The sequence below is a fragment of the Crocuta crocuta genome, unplaced genomic scaffold (genome assembly GCF_008692635.1).
Source record: "Crocuta crocuta isolate KB4526 unplaced genomic scaffold, BGI_CrCroc_1.0 scaffold14, whole genome shotgun sequence".
Classification (NCBI taxonomy): domain Eukaryota; kingdom Metazoa; phylum Chordata; class Mammalia; order Carnivora; family Hyaenidae; genus Crocuta; species Crocuta crocuta.
In genome coordinates, this window is record NW_027530209.1 from 3524056 (window position 1) to 3540775 (window position 16720).

The following is a 16720-nucleotide window of genomic DNA, read 5'->3' on the forward strand; positions in this document are numbered from 1 at the left end:
AACTTTATTTAGTTCCTGAAGCCACTGCGTTGGAACTCAACTTCTCACATTCTTCCTTTTCTAAGGCCGAGCAGCAGCTCGAGGGCAGGATACTGAACTCCACTGAATCGCAGGGTCTCTGCACACTTGTCCCATATGACTTCTCTGTCAAACAAATCACTCATCACTAATCAGATAAAGAAAACAGTTTGGGCCAGTGTGAGCATAGTGCCAAGTAGAAAGCCTCCAGTCAGTGTTACCTCCCAAATACCTATTTTTATAAGTGCAATTTCCAAAGGTAATGTACTGAATAATAAGGGCATTTTAAATCTGTCATATCACTCAACCTGTCACTGGCATTAACATGGCGCCAATTAATTAAGGATGGCATTTAAATACTGAGTTGACATTTTACTTTCCAGCTTCAGCTATTTCTTTACGTATTTCTTCTGATGTCAGAGAGAAGACTGAGACAGTGAAATACATACTTATATGGGGTCTTTTAAAAAGTATTTTTCTTAATTTACTGCATGAGAATCTTTCCTCTGTTGGCTACTGTCAAAGACCTAACACCAAGTGCCACTACAGGCCATACCCAAAGCCATGCAGGAAGTCCATCGGAGCTGGTTTCAAGAAGAAATGTAAGACTTTCCATGACAGAACAAGGACACGTTTTCCTCACGTCTTTCACGGAGGCTGGGCTGTCAAGCAAGCAGTTTCTCTACAAGAAAGCAGAGCAACCCTTTGCTTGCTGCATTACTGGGGCTATAGGTGTTTGCTTTTACAGTGCATTCTCCTGAAGACCAAATGGTAAGACATCAAAAATGTTTCATCTGTTAATGTGTTACATAAAAAGAAAATCCTATGGAATGCCTTTTATTTTAATTTCCAAAGAGACTGACTTTTAACCAGTCTTGAATCAGTGATATTGGTCTCTCTAAAGTGCAATTAACTGGTGGCATTCAATCAACTTTTCTTTACATAATAATACTTTTTAAAAATTCTGCATGTATACAATGTTAATAGGCTTATTAAATTTCCTCCAATGTTTATTAAATAATTACATTATTTTTATCATACTTTTTCACCTTTACCAAAACCTTAATATCTTCCCTTTAGCCTCTGATTCATCAGAGTCCCTTAAAAGAGGGTGATGATTTCACCAAAAAAGGATCAAAAGTCCTTTGAGGCTTATGTAGTGTGAGAGAATCCTATGAAATTTGATTGTGGATAAAAATGAAAGTCCTAAGGACTGTCTGTTGGGCATTAACCCCATGTTGCCTCTTAGCACATTTTCCTCTCCTGAAACCACTGAGAAAAGAAAGGTGCAGCCCGCACAACTTGACCCACAAGCAAATTATTCTACTTTCCTTATTTGAGAGTTCACTAGGCAGTAGATCAGGGAAAGATGGAGTTTACAAGTATGTAAATTTTACCAAAATATTCTGTCAACATGAAACAATATACACTACATAGAAGCCTGGTGTTTATAAATTGAACAGCACAGGGTCTGCAGATATCTGTTCCTTTGTCCCAAATTCGAATCTAGAGTACACAGAAGCTGAAAGCCTGAATGAACTTTAATCCATTCCCCTTTGTACCTTTGTTCTCCTGTTAAGTGCTTCGAAAGACATTTCTTCTGCTGCTGCATTTATGACCCTTTGGGAGGGACCTATCTCCCTAGAGAAAATCTATAGATATAAGAGTTTTGGTTACTAGATGCTGACAGCTGGAGGACAGGGATCAATTTTAAATACAATAGGATTATTTTGGGGCACTTGGAGAAATCTGAAAAAAATGTAGATATTAGATAAGATGAAAATGTATTGAAATGGGAAAAGAGAGACACTTGATTAGAAAAGCCAATTCAACAGCTTGTATAATGACATCATTTAACATATATATGATGACACATATATTTTGTGAAAGAATATACGTTAAAGTGTTAAGAGTGCTAACTTCTGGTGGTAGGAATATGATTTTTCTCTAATTTTTGGTTGCCCATGTCTTCTAATTGTACAAAAATGTACTGAAATTGTTTCCATAATAATAAGAGATTATTAAACATAAAATGTGGGGGAACTTGAATGTCCTAATTGCTTGGAAAATAGAACTTAATGATGGTGTTAAGACCATATATGGTTGAAAACGAAGACAGAAATTAATTCTTTTTCTACCATCATCCCCCTGCCACTTCTCGCCAAAGACAAACACCAGTAACCTCTCCTTTTGACTATTTTGTTAAACGCTACAGGATAGGTATTATCATCATAATAGTAGACTGTACAGTATTAACATGATAACACATTATTTTTTAAATCATTTTGAAAGTTTTCTTCCTGGAATCAGGTTTTGGACAGGATATTGCTTACACCCTAGTGGCCACGTGAACATTATGAGATCAACACACCTTCCTGGGTTTGTGCAGGCTAGTATGGCCTCCAAGTTAGGTTTATCACTGAGAAGCCAAAGGAATCTTGGCTAACCAGGGGAAGGGCTCTGGTGCAAAGTTCCCTGTGAGCCATCCATGTGAAGGGGAAGAATAAAGGTGGGTGAATGATTACCACCTATATTCATTTCTGGTTGAATCTATGGAAGTTACAGATTAAGAGTTGGGCAACCCAGAAAGTGGTCTCCGGGGACACGCACCAGAATCCATCCTTGGTCTTGTCCTGCTCAACCTTTTTACATAATTACTTGGATGAAGATACAGCAGCATCAAACTTAAAAATGACACCAACAAATTTTGTGAAAGAATCTAAAGAGATCTCTTCCTATTGGAAAAATGTGACTAAAATGTGAGGGAAAAAAACCCAGTAATAATAGCCGAAACTCACATATACTTAACAGATGTCAGACTCCTTTCTAAGTGCTTGAGAAATTAGTGCTAAGATACTAATTTATTTAATACGAATAATAACCTTTTGGGTTAAGTCATGTATATCACCTATAGCAATTGCTGTCAGAGATCATGTAGGGTAGTGGTATAGTTGTGAAAATTTCTAACAATCTGTCTAGGTTAAAACCTAGCACTGTATCTATGTTCTGTGTGAACTTGAGACAATTACTTATTCTGTGTGTGCCTCAGTGTCCTCATCTGTAAAAATTAAGATAATAGTTGATTCATTCAACCAACATTCATCAAATACTCACAAGGTCAGATATCACTTACTCCCTGACCTCAAGGAACTTGCCATTTCCTGAGGAAAAGAGAAACGTATTCAACTAAATATAAGCCATTCTTCTTTCAGGGCTATAAAATGCTAGATGTTTCACTCTTGTGTATAAAAGACATAGGTTGTTGGTTTGAGATTAATACTTATCATTGAGAAAAAATATTTTTATTCTTCATTTACAAAAAGTTTTAAAATATAGGTATAGGTGTTTAAATTTCTCATGTACCATTTAACTAACTACTACAACGATCACTCCTCCCTCTGTGACCTTTTGATATCCTGAATTATGGTAACACATTTCCTACACTAAAATATCCTTGAATTTTTTAACCAATCCTAATTAGTCATAGCATAGTACTTTCTTAATACTGTGTTGGGTTTCAGTTGCATATAGTATATTCAGGATTTTTAAACCTAAGTAAAACTAGTCTTTCAAGTGTTTTATTAATAAAATAGAGTTTTTAATATCTAAGAGGTTGTTCTTTGCCCAATGTGATTAACTGAGCAATGATTAATTGCTTCTACCAAGATTAAAAGAAAAAAAATACCACAAATGTAAATTGCATATGAGAAGCAGGCAATATCAACAGAAGCAGAAAATGCAAAACAAATTGTGACCCTTTAAGTGAAAATTAAATCACACTAATATAATTGAAAAATGATTATATATTTTGACTTTCTATTCACTGATTTTAAAATCTTTACTCAACCGCTCTTAAAAATCAATAAAAGGAATTTTTGTTTGACTTTTTTAAAGCCCTGATTTAAACTTTTCCATATAACAGGGTAAATTAAATGCGCCACTTTGCAAATTAACCACTCACAGGGGTTACATAAGAAATGCTTGCCAGTTTAGGCTCTGTAAAGAAAATTTCAGTTTTGGTTTGAGATTCTGACAGATGGATCAGAGAATGTATGTGCACCTTTAGGTAGGACCAGATGTTTTAATTTGATTTGGGTTATTTTCTGAAAGATTTTCCTCTTTTCAAAGACCCCACATTCCATATACATCGGCAAATTTGTGACTACAGAGCTATATTCTCAGGATTTACCAAGCTCTTTTCCCATCTCATGTTTTATGATGTGTTAAAGTTAATAGTAACTGTTTTCAAAGAGGTTTCTTCTATAAAAAAAGGTATTCCAAGTGGAATTTTAAAAACTGAAATATTAAGGTTCTTTTGAAATTAATTCATATTTATTTATAGAAGCAAAAACAAATTTGCATGGAATTTTCCTTAGTCCAAAATAAGGGCAAGATTTACTAAGATATTCCTATTCCTCAAACAAATCTTGTGCTCAGTGTTTCTGAAAATCATTATTTCCTCAACATCAACTTTCTTGCATTCCTGTGAAACCTGCACTCAGGTAGGGATCTGCTCATTGATTTCCAGTTGCCCACCCTTGCCAGAACGTTCCTATCAAGAATGGAAGCTACTTGGAATTACACAGGGTGGGGGAAGACAGCACCTCTTCCAAAGTGATTCATTAAATTACAAAAACATCATATAAGTGGGGGAAGAAATGAAGAGTGATGTTCTCTAAGAAGAAATATTGGCTGCTATCCCCAGAGCAGTAACAGCATAGGTCAGCTTTCTCTACAGAATTTTCAAAAGGGTTCATCAACTGTGAAGTCAGTAATAGAATTTAATGCTGCCAAATGTACCCCTTGAAGCTGAGCATTAATGACACAACACCATCATTGTATAGAAACAGGCAAATATATTAACTTAATGATAGGCCAATGGACCCCCTAAGGAATGTAATTATATTGTGCCAGCTCTTGAACAAATGTTAGATCTTACATAACTGTGTTATTGTTACTTTTTTCCCTCCCCTCAAAGACCTTTTGAAGTGTTCAAAGCAAAAGATGAGAGAAGACGTGTACTGCCCCCAAATCACAAAGGCAATTTGCTAGAATAAACCAGCCTGGTGCCCACAGAAACCTCTACTTCCATTGTTCTCAAATTGAAAGCAGTGTCCACTTGTTTCAAAATTCCCTGTATTAAACAAAATACTCATTTCTGAAACACACCAACAGGCAGATATGGGTCAGACAATTCCAGTCTTACTTACATGTTGGTTTCAGAAAGGAAACACACACACACACACACACACACACCACAAAAACCCTAGAGCTCAGGCTAATACTAGACTATTCTGATTTCCATATTTTCTCTACCAAAATTGCCTCAGCCTCTATGGAAACAATGTACTTTCAACAGAAAATGCTTATGAGAATGTGTTCAATGGAAAAAGGAAAATGCAAAAATTTATACCTCTCACGCAGTAACACATGTGGTACCATGAAACACACACAGGTAGACAAGGATTGAAAGGTACATGAATAAGGCAAAGGCTGACTTGTTAGAACACTAGTGTGGTGGATGATTGTTTCTTTTTTATTTCAAGTTTTAGTAAAGTATTTTACTTCATTTTTTTATTTTAATTAAGAGTCAAAGACAGAGGTCACAAATTGCCAGCCCATAGGTGAAATCTGCCCCACAACTTCTTTTAACAAAGTCATTAACATTTAACATGGAGATTGTTACATAAAGGCTTTAATTTTTGGCTTCTCATGAAAAACTGAAAGATGTGGAAAAATCGGGTCCATATTTCCACATGAGCTCAACCAGCCTGAGCTGTGAGGAGACCATCTGGCCTATCTAGTGTGTTTCCTAACCAGTTACCACAGGTCCCCATGCCCAGCTCATTTATATCACCTGCCTATGGGCACCTGCATATGGGAGTCTTAGCAAAGGCAACTGGATGAAGAAAGTTACCATGACTCCATGCATGTTAATGAGACTTCTCTTCACATCTTTGCCTTTTGGTTACCCCCTAAGTGGTCGAATTAGAACATGTCTATATATTCACTTTCTGAAGTTTTCTAATCTTCCGAGTATATACATAGTGTAATAAAAGTCTGGCAATTGACTCAGAAAACAGAACAGTCAACCCTGATGATCATAATTAGTAATAATAATAACACTTTGGGGACTGAGTTCTCAAATTAGTCAATACTATTTAGCCAATAAGCACCATGCTTAAAAAATTAAATTTAGGGTTAGAACATCTCAGTGTTCTATTCACAAAAATCCCCATGGAAACCAAACCAGAGTAGAATAATGAGAAGCTGGATATATATTCCACTTGCCTTTGATCCTTCTCTTTCTTTGAGGCCTAAGCTAATGGATGTGTTCGTATTTGTCAAACAAGACACATGGTGCTAAATTAGCCCACTCAAGGAAAAATAAGATAGAAATTTATCATTTCTAGTGCTTAAAATCATTTCTATGCCAGTAAAATAGCAAGCCACCGTAAATCTGAACATAAACTGACTGAGTATACATGCAGATGCACGGACATTTAATAGTGCACAACAGAGCAGCATGGTGTTTTTTGCCTCTCTTGTCTTGCAATATTGACATTCCCCCTGGCCTTTGCAGAGGAACAGTTCTTACCTTGTTAAGGGTCCCAGGTCTCCTGAGTCTTGGCTTCCGGCTTCACTGGGAGTGCTCACTGATTTCGAGGAGGGAGACATAGGGGTTGGGACTAAATAATGAAAATAACAGGTATCCCATGTTAAAAAATGCAGCGACTGCACTGGGGAAGAGCAGTGTCAGACAAATAAAAACAAATGGGCCCAAATTAAAGTGATTGTATGGCCAGGAGAGATTAAGATGGGATAAGAAAAAAAAAAAAGAAAGAAAGAAAGGAAAGAAAAGGAAGAAAGTCAAGTGAATTTTTCATATTTTGGAAATTAAAATTTGAAATGAATTTAGACAGAATTAACTTAGGGATTCTAAGGCCATGTCCACCTTAACAAAGTGAAATGGAGAATCAAAATAGCTATCCAGATATTTCAAGTCAAATATATCTCTAGGGTGAACTATCCAGATAATTTCAATTCTCCACTTTATTTTGTTAGTATAGATGTGACCTATTTAAAAAATGGGTGTCTATAAAACTTTAAAATCTTATGGAATGAGTATTTATGAATGATTTTAAGTGGTCAAGGAGAGACAGGAAAGTCTGTTGTATGTCTGCATTGGTGGGGGGTTGTGTGTTGTCCATGGAATATAAACTGCATTTGCCATGAGAGACTAAATGACAGATAAGAGGAAGGGTAAATGGTGAACCTGGTAATTTAAAAATCTCTTTCAAAACAAAGGAAAATGCCAGGCTGCTTTATTTTTACATTTAATTAACAGTTTCATCCCATTGTATTGTTTACTGCCTTTGGAACTTGTTTTCCTTTGCCTGCAGCAGCCCTACAAGGCACTGCCATGGGTACAAAATAAACTGCCATTCTGAAGACAGGGGAAATAAGTTCAAAGATTGAGGTCAGTGCAAGCTGAAAATCTGACAGCAAGGATAATAAAAGAAAAAAGCTAAAGGAAATGCAAATGTACTTTTTTTCTATCCTTCAGGTACAAGCCAAACGTCCTTCAGATAGAAGCTGCACCAAATAGCCAAGATGGCTCCAGGCCAGATGAATTCAGTGGGTTCTCAAAATCACACGTGCCAAAGAAGCCATATGGACAGAAAGAAACTTCAATACATAAGTGTAGATTCCATTTGGTTTCAATCATGTGCAATTTCCTTTTATTTATTTAATAGAGTAAAAGCTTTAACTATTTTGTCCAAATCCTATAACACAATGGCAGATCTGTCAAGAAAGTAGGAATTTCATGCACTCCCACAATTAATTCACTGATTACCCTCTGCGGTAAGTCAGAGGGTAAGGTGGAGAGATGGATGAAAACTGAAAATGGGTGCCACTCACACTACATCCCCTGGCAGGAATGCAGCGACAGCTCCGAATCTGGTCATGGTGGTCATGGTTTAGAGATATTTAACTCTCTGGTTCCTAAAGTTTAATTGCTGGCGTTTAAACATAGAATAGAGGAAAATAGGACATACTACTACGGAGTTTAACCAGTGTTCACACTGCAACAGAATTTCAAAGGCTATTTTGAGACAAAAACATATGGATTATTGCAAAGTGTCTACATTATGTGACAAGTCAACTAAGTATTAAAAGGTTTGTCAGCTCCTCAATGAAGGTCCATCGGCCAAATATCCCAAAGGTTACATCTTCCATACCATAAAGAAGTTAAACGAAGTAACCAATATCTTGTAGAGGCTGCTTATATCATTGTTAGACATATAATTTTACCTAGTGCAGACTGAGGTTCAGTAGAAAATGACTTTTTATGGTGTTTTAATTGTGTGTATTTATTAAATTATATCCAGTAATATTTAATAATTCATTAGCTTATTATATACTGCTTGTTCTTATTTATGTTAATAAAATGCTTGTCATTTTGTTGCACATCGTACAATTTTTACTCTTAACTTAGGTAACTATGGAAATAAATGAAAATTTATTTTAATATAAAAGCCAATGGTGGGATTTAAAAAAAACAAACCATTTTGAAATGAAGACTTGATATTGTATCTATTTATGTGCAGTATTTTTAGAGTTGTTGTTTTTTTTTTTTACTATATTGGCTATCATGCAGTTTCACAGACACCCCAGGATTATCCTGAAATGTATGGAAAGCAAATGGATAAAGGGAAGTAAAATAAATGATCACATGAGAGATACACAATTAAGTGACAGAATAAAAATATCATGTAGAAGTTTACCTTCAACACAAATAAAACAAATAGTTCAATATCCAAACCCTAGTGGCAAAATGAGATCATGGACAATTAACTACAAATGAATGAGTTGGAGGAAAGTTGTTGCAGTAAAAATGCCAATTAGCAGTAAAACCAAGATCTACAATAGAGTTGAATAAATTTAAACTTGTTAAGTAGCTGCTAATTTGTCACTATTTTAAGTTTTCCTTCACATATCCCACTAAGCTTTCTATTTTCATCATGGCATAGTCCTATGCTTGTAGTGGTTATGAAATTCATAACCAGATTCACAGTATTTAGGTTGGCAGAGAGAGGCTGGGATTCACTGATGGAAATGAAGAACAATTTAAGAAAAAATTCCAAGATTTCATGTGTTTACCATGTGGCAACTCATTTAACAAGTATAAAATAATCTACTAGTACACAGTCGAGAAGGTTGACCATATAATCAGTCAATAAGCAGCAATCTGTCTTCCCACCTCCTTCCAGCCCCTTCAGTTCCAAAAATAAATACACCTGAACCATAAGCCACAGAATTTCTTTAAAAATAAAAATAAAAGAGACATAAAAGAATAGTAAACGCTGGACATGGTATATCCCATGCAAGTCAAATTTTAGGAAACAGTAACACCGTTTAAATACCTAGAGGGGGCTCCGGCGATATACCAATGCTTTGCAAAAGAGCCTCTGTCTCTCTGCGCTTGCGATCCAGGTCAGAGTCGTCCTGAACAGGTTCTTTCTTTTGCTGCATATCAGCCTAAAAAGAGTAGACGCCAGTAAGAAAAGTTAATAACACACCTAAATGTATGCTTTTCCTGGCTTAAACTGAAAATGGAAATGCGTGGCAGTGAAGACCAAGCAAAAGCCCTAAATAGATATAATCATGTGCATAATCATGTGTAGAAAATACATTGTAACTGTTCCATTTAATAATTACTAACCCAGTGCTTTCTCTTTTGGTTGAAGGTTTTTTACCCCTGCTTTTATCGCATGGTATGAAAGTTTCCCTTACCCAGTTTTGAAAGAAACCATAAGAGTTAAAATCCTTCTCACTGGGATATAGGTTATTATTTTTTTCAATCCTGTTTGCCTTTTTCAACCCCATTGTCCCTTCTGCGAAGACATACTATCTATCAATTCTTGATGAGTGTGTGTTTATAATATTCATGCCTCATGTTGGATTATACAAACAAAGAATTATTGGGATGTGGATAAAAAATAAAATTAGTTCTGAAATCTATAACTGCAAAATACACTCTGTATCAGTAATCTAAGCAAACCATGCTACAATGTTTATTAAGGCATGTGAGCAATATTGATATGTAAGTGTTGTTACTTAATTCTGATTTTCATAGGCTTCCATTAAATATATAACTCAAGGGAGAAAATTATCTTGTAGAAAAATATAGAACAAAAACATCATTCAGAAGAAGTTTCCCAAATTCTGTCAAAAAAACACAGAGCCTCGTAAAGACAGATCCTATGTCTGGTTTGTGTTTTTTACAGGATAGGAATAATAAACTATAGGTTAAAGAAGGTCAGTGATGGAATTCTGGGCTAATTAAACATTCAGGTCTCTTCTTTTTCCTAACACAGTTAATTACTTAAGACAAGGCATTTATCCCACATCTGAAACATGGTAATATCTTATCTGATATGCAGCTACTTCGTGACAAAGCTTTGAGAGTTTACAAAAGTGAAGTTATCTTAAGCTTGTCAAAAGCCAATTAATTATCCAGTTACCAAGCACATCTTCGAGTGCGATAGGTGAGTTAGGTATCTAACAGGTATTACCTGCTTCAAGGGTGCTGGGTACATTTCCAAGCACCAAAGCATAACTTACATTGTGGCATCTGAAGCACAAAAAGTCCATGAAACTTTTATCTTACTCCCAGATGATACCCTACACACTGATTGTAAGCAAAATGCATCTCTGCACATAATGCTGGGCTTGACACTTTTGTTATTATTTGCCTCGGGCTTAAAATGGTCTCATATTTTGAATTCTATTTGTCATTTGAGGAAAAACTATCATTATGGGGGTTGATGATGGCTAATGAGAGCACCAGAGGCTTCCTGGCACTCTCATGTAACCCAAAATTCTGGAATGACAGTTTAATCTCTGTCAAGATAGCAAAGTTCACATTCTTTTCCAATTTTAACATTTAAACTTAGTGAAGCAAGTTCCAAAGTGTATGTGCATAACAGAGACAAAGATAGAACTAAAATAGGAAGAAGGACCTTGGAGAGTAAGGATCTATATCAACATTCATATACCCAAAAGTTAAAAGAAGAATGGAGGAAATCAAAGAAAAGGGAATAACCATAGAAGTTACTGAAATACAAATGGAAAAACTAAGAGAAGCAAAATCTGTCTTAGGAAGCCAGTACGAAACAGTATGATTTTACAGTGAAGAGTTTAGCCATCACTGGACTGTCAGCTTTACTGACAGCAGATACGTGTTTAGTTTGTTCACCTCTCTATCCTCACATCTAGATCACGGCCTGACACATAAGATGCTCAATATAAGTGTATTGAGGGGCATCTGTGTGGCTCAGTCAGTTAAGCATTCTCGTGGTTTGAAAGTTTGAGCCCCACGTCAGGCTCTGTGTTGACAACTCAGAGCCTGGACCCTGCTTCGAATTCTGTGTCTTCCTCTCTGCCCATACCCCACTTGTGCTCTTTCTCTCTCTCTCTCTCTCAAAATTAAACATTAAACATTTATTAATGTATTGAGTAAATGAGCGAATATCTGCCTTTGGTAATTGCTATTCTATAACTATAGAATCTCAGAATTCTACGTCCTTCAGGCCAATTTCTGCCAACAGCACCCCGTTCAGCAAACTCCTTTACAACAGCACTGTTAGAAGGAGTCCTCTAAACTTGCAGTGACCCAGTGTTCATAACAAAGCCATTGTCATATCCTAACAACAAAAAGAATCATTAACCTTTCCACATTCTTTTAACAAAAACGTAGTGAAGGATAACAGAGTGTCAATGGTAATGAGACAGAGAGGTTCTAATGCAGCTTAAATAGAGCAAATGGAACAAGATCTGCCTAATCCTTTCCTTTCCAATAAACTTAGAGTATATTATCTATAACTTTCTGTCATGTATATCCTATGAGGAAAGGCACAGAATGTTTTATTTAATTTATTCTTTAAGCATTAAGCATTCAAGAAACATACCAGAGGGCATAAGACATGTCAGCATGCATAACAATGCACTGTGCAAAGACAGTAGACCTGAACTCCGCCTCCAAAATTTCATTCCTTTTCCTACAGGTGCCTCTACAACTCATGCTCTGCCTTCCACCTTCTTTAATTCTTAAGGATGGAGGCAATATGATGACATATATTAGTTAGCATAAATGTCCATCTTGATGTAGCAAAAGTTTAAGAAAGCTATCAGCACTCAAAGGTAACCATGAAAAATGCAAAATTAGGTAACTGGGGCTTATTGAAAATAAAGGCAATTCATATCTTACCAATTAGCACCTTACACCAAATAGAGTGATACTTCATCCAAGGCAGTTAGTTATACCAAGTGCTCTAGTCATGAAACTTTTGCTTTTTTCCATGTAATTACTACAGATTCCTAATATATTTTAATGACTCAATAGGAGTGATTTCGCAGTGCTAACAATTAAAAAATGTGCTAGGTGTCTATCCCAGCAAATGATATTTCTGTTTGCAAAGAATGATCATAGCTGAGGCTCAGGGAGGAATATCAAAGAAAGGAAACTTGTCAGCTGAAAACTGTCAGTCACTTTTTCAAAGACAGCTCCAAGTTATCAAAGAAACAACTGAGGACAGGCCGGGAAACATCTGTCCTTCCCACCTTACAGCAATTCAGCAGAAGGCCAAGGACAGGACAAAACTTCAGGGTGGCCCCATTAAGGACGCCTCATTGCATTAAAGTCAATTTTTCATGAAACTGGGACTGAATCTGAAACGGTGGCCACTATATTTATTTTGAAATCAGATTTCATCCATAATATCACAATCAAGAAAGCAGCTGACATCCAAAGAGGCAGAGAGTGGTAATTTTATACATGTATAGCTTTCTAGAGTCTGTGGAGATAATCAACCTAGGTGGTCCTAATTCACACCAATTTTCAGTCCTGGTGAAAAACAGTCATTCAGATTAGCATTAAGGAACATTTTGTTTCCTTATTATTCTAACTTTGTGTTATTTAAAAGATAAACCTAAATAAAGTTAAAACTTAAATCTATAAGTTAAGGCTATTGCTAACTCTTTACAAACCCCACAAAAACTAGAAAATCTTAAACTCAGGAGTCAGTGACAGTTGACTGGGGCATCCCATAGACTCCAGATCAGAATTTCCAAGGATATTTGCAGGAAAGGATTCCAGATGTTTGGAAAGGGTGTCTGTTTGGAAAGATGCTGTCTGTGACCAGCATCTCAGACTACCACTAACTAGTCGATGTGTTCATTCATGCATTCAATCATTCATGCTTCAATCCTTTATTCAATCCTAGTTCAACTAGGTGAAAGGATCTGTGCAAAACACCAGCCCTGTCCTCAAAAGCCTGCTCTCTCTTAGGAGACAAAGACAAGTGAAGAGGCAAACATAATGCTCTGTGCTAACTGGTTTGATGAAGTCAAGGATCGGGGCAAGACTAACTAGTCATGGTGAGGAGAAAGGTAGAAGAGAAGGTTTTCTGGAGGAAGTGACATTTGAGGGGAGAACTGAAAGACAGGTAGTTAACATTCAGGAGAAGGACAATGAAGTTAAAAGGGAAGTAGGAGAATGGTATAAGCAGTGAGTGAAAATTCACAAACTCCCTGTCAAGAGACAGTGTGGCCCATAGGGGATATGCAAGTAGCTGAGACTGGCCAGAATGTGGATTTAAGAAGAAAGGAGATGGGGAAGAGAAGAAAGTGCTATCTTGTTCATCCAGGATCTGATGCCACTAAAAGTTGGAGAAGAGGTAGTAGAAGAATGACTCCAGGTTTCTGTTTAGAGCCATGGGCTGGAAGAGGAGATCCTTCCTGAGACTGCAGATAAGGGCAGCTACCCTTAAGGCTTCGACTTCTGGGGCTCAGTATCCTCATTTGAAAACTTTCAGGTTTTCTTCAGCTACAAAATGCTATAATTCCAGGAAGCTAGAACCCTTGAATTAGAGATCCTTCCAATAACAGAGCATTTTTGGAAAATGGCCTCATCAGCAGGATCCTGATAGATGTATATAGCCAGCTGTATGGGGCTGCATTCTCCTCTTCTCGTTGCCAATTTCAGGAGCAGAATAACCACTGCTTCTTACTGACCAGTCCCTCTGTGCCTTATATGCTCCTTATATCCTCCCAGAACTCTGCGAGGTAGGTTATTCTTTTCTCCATTTTACACGAGGGAAAACAGGGTCAGAAAGGTCCCATACTCACTCAAGGCCATTCTGTAAAGGGCAGAGCCAGGTTTCCCAGCCACATTCACCTCAGAAGCCTCCATGCATAGTCACTGAATTTTCCTGGCTCTGTCTTACAGCATCGTCTGCTCAGACAAACAAGTCATCACAGTCTACAAGTTACTTTGACCCAATCAAGGCAAGATCTTTCTCAGGGGGAAATGCATTGCTGGGGAACAGGACAGGCTTTAACGATGGTGCCGTCCAGTGAATCCCAAAGTCTGGCCCCATTTGGATCTTTCAAATCAAAAACTTTGAGATGGAAGATGAGGACTCTGTATTGCCATTGGAGCCCATGGAGCAAGGTCAGGATACCACAGGCTTAAACCTTGGAAATGAAGAAACTAAGACTGTGCCTTTAATTCCAGACTCGGAAACAGAGAGTTCAGGTGAACCACACTCCCCACCACCCGCCACTGCCAACCTCCCAGGACTCTGTCTGCTGGATAACAGGCCAAATCTCCGTCAGGCAAAGCTGCCCGGTGCAGAAACAGAAAGGGTGGCCTGTTTCAGTCAGTCTTGTTTGCCTGCAATCCCCCTCCTCCATAGGTGAAATGACAAAGACGAAGCAGACAGCATAATTTAGAACCAGATTTCCCATACCACATCACATTTTGTGGTAATTCTATGAAATTCAAATTGGATATTAGAATGTCAGTTTAAAAGGAAACTGGTTATTAGTAAAGGATAACAGGTGCTTTAAAACTATAGTAAGTGTTGACATCTGAAGGAAAGGAAGCATAATAACCTAATGCTTTTTTTGGCTTTGCATGGAAATGAATAGCCATTCCTTGTCAATTCTCACCTCTACTTCACTCAAAGACTGCATTTGTAATAGCAAAGATCACCAAGAGAAAAACATTATGCGCACTGTCAAGGACAAATAAGACCATGGCATCAATCAAAGTGTAATGGAACGGAGGGATGTGAGATGGCAGGAGGCTAAAACACAACTGCAATTATGTTTTACTTTGTTGGGAAATAATTGTTATGAATCTGTTACCTTGGTCTCCCACCCTTATAGATTATAAGGCACCAAAAGACATTTTATTTTTCCTTACAGGAAGATTCCAAATATGGAGGCAGCTCTGGTTTCTAAACACACAAGTATATCATACTACATAAAGTTTCCTTCTCAGAAAACGATTCCAAACCACCTTTGCATCTGGTTTTTGTACAAGATGTGGGCTATTTCTACATGACCGCAATAAACTGGAGAATTAAAAATAAATTATTTGTTGGATTGGGCTAGGCGAAGAAAACATGATATGACAGAAATGCACTGAACTGGGATTCTGGAGTCCTGGATCCTGGGTGTGGCAGACAGAAAAGCAATATTTCATCTCTGGGTTTCTGCTACTTTGTGGGCATAAAGAGGGGTTTCAGTAGAAAGTCTCTAAAGAATCTCTTCTAGTTTCAAAATGTCATAATTCTATGTCCATGGAGCAGAGTCCACTACTATACTATCTACCCTTACCCCTTTGGAAACCATGGAAATCCATTGGCATCATTTTTCTGTTTTTCTTCTAAAATGTTCTGGCCAGTAGTTTTTTTTCTTATGTTTGTTTATTTTTGGGAGACAGAACGTGAAAGCAAGGGAGAGGCAGAGAGGGACACAGAGGATCTGAAGCAGGCTCCGCACTGTCAGCACAGAGCCCAATGCCAGGCATGAACTCATGAACCGAGAGATCATGACCTGAGCCAAAGTCAGACACTCACTCAATTGAGCCATCCAAGCATCCCAGGCTCGTAGTTTAAAACAAACAAACAAACTTTTTCTTAAAACTAACACATATTGGGGCTCCTGAGTGATTCAGTCAGTCAAGTGTCTGACCATTGATTTTGGCTCAAGTCATGATCCCATGGTCTGTGGGATAGAGTCCCTCATTGGACTCTGTGCTGAGCACAGAACCTGCTTAAGATTCTCTCTCCTGGGCCACCTGGGTGGCTCAGTCAGTTGGGCATCCGACTTTGGCTCAGGTCACGGTCTCTCAGTTCATGAGTTTGAACCCTGAATCTGGCTCTGTGCTGACAGCTCAGAGCCTGGAGCCTGCTTCAGATCTATATCTCCCTTTTTCTCTCTGCCCTTCCTCCACTCATGCTCTCACTCATGTGCGTGCACGGTCTCTCTCTCTCTCTCAAAAATAAATAAGTAGACTTAAAAAAATTATCTCTAAAATATAAATAAATAAATAAATAATTTTTAAAAACCCTAACACATATTAAACACTTACTAGAGCCTGGGTACTACTAAATGCTTTACAAGATTAACTCTTAATTCTCACAGCCCCATAAAAAATATATTAGTATTCCCATATTAAGGATAAGAAACCAAGATACAGAAATGTTAAGAAATTTCTAATAATTGAGATTTCACAGATCACTTTCAAGGTGCTATTCAAGTCTAAGGTGAACCTGGGGCTTGGAGACCTCTGACCATAAGTGGTGCTTGACCAGTACACAGCAGGTGACAATGATCTTATTACTCC

General features: G+C 37.4%; 1 protein-coding gene across 4 annotated transcripts in view; it reads right to left on the reverse strand.

Annotated features, from left to right (window-relative positions):
- The window catches only part of DYNC1I1 (dynein cytoplasmic 1 intermediate chain 1), a 269847-nt gene that overhangs the window by 252784 nt on the left and 343 nt on the right, over window positions 1-16720 (reverse strand). For 2 of the 4 annotated variants that reach the window (XM_077765365.1, XM_077765363.1), the window contains exons 2-3: window positions 9447-9561; window positions 6617-6707 (exon numbers count right to left, since the gene is read on the reverse strand). In XM_077765365.1, coding sequence (XP_077621491.1) covers window positions 6617-6707; window positions 9447-9561 — 206 coding nt within the window. Of the gene's footprint in view, window positions 1-6616; window positions 6759-9446; window positions 9562-16720 lie in introns of all 4 variants that reach the window. The other 2 variants (XM_077765364.1, XM_077765362.1) reach the window with 1 other exon arrangement.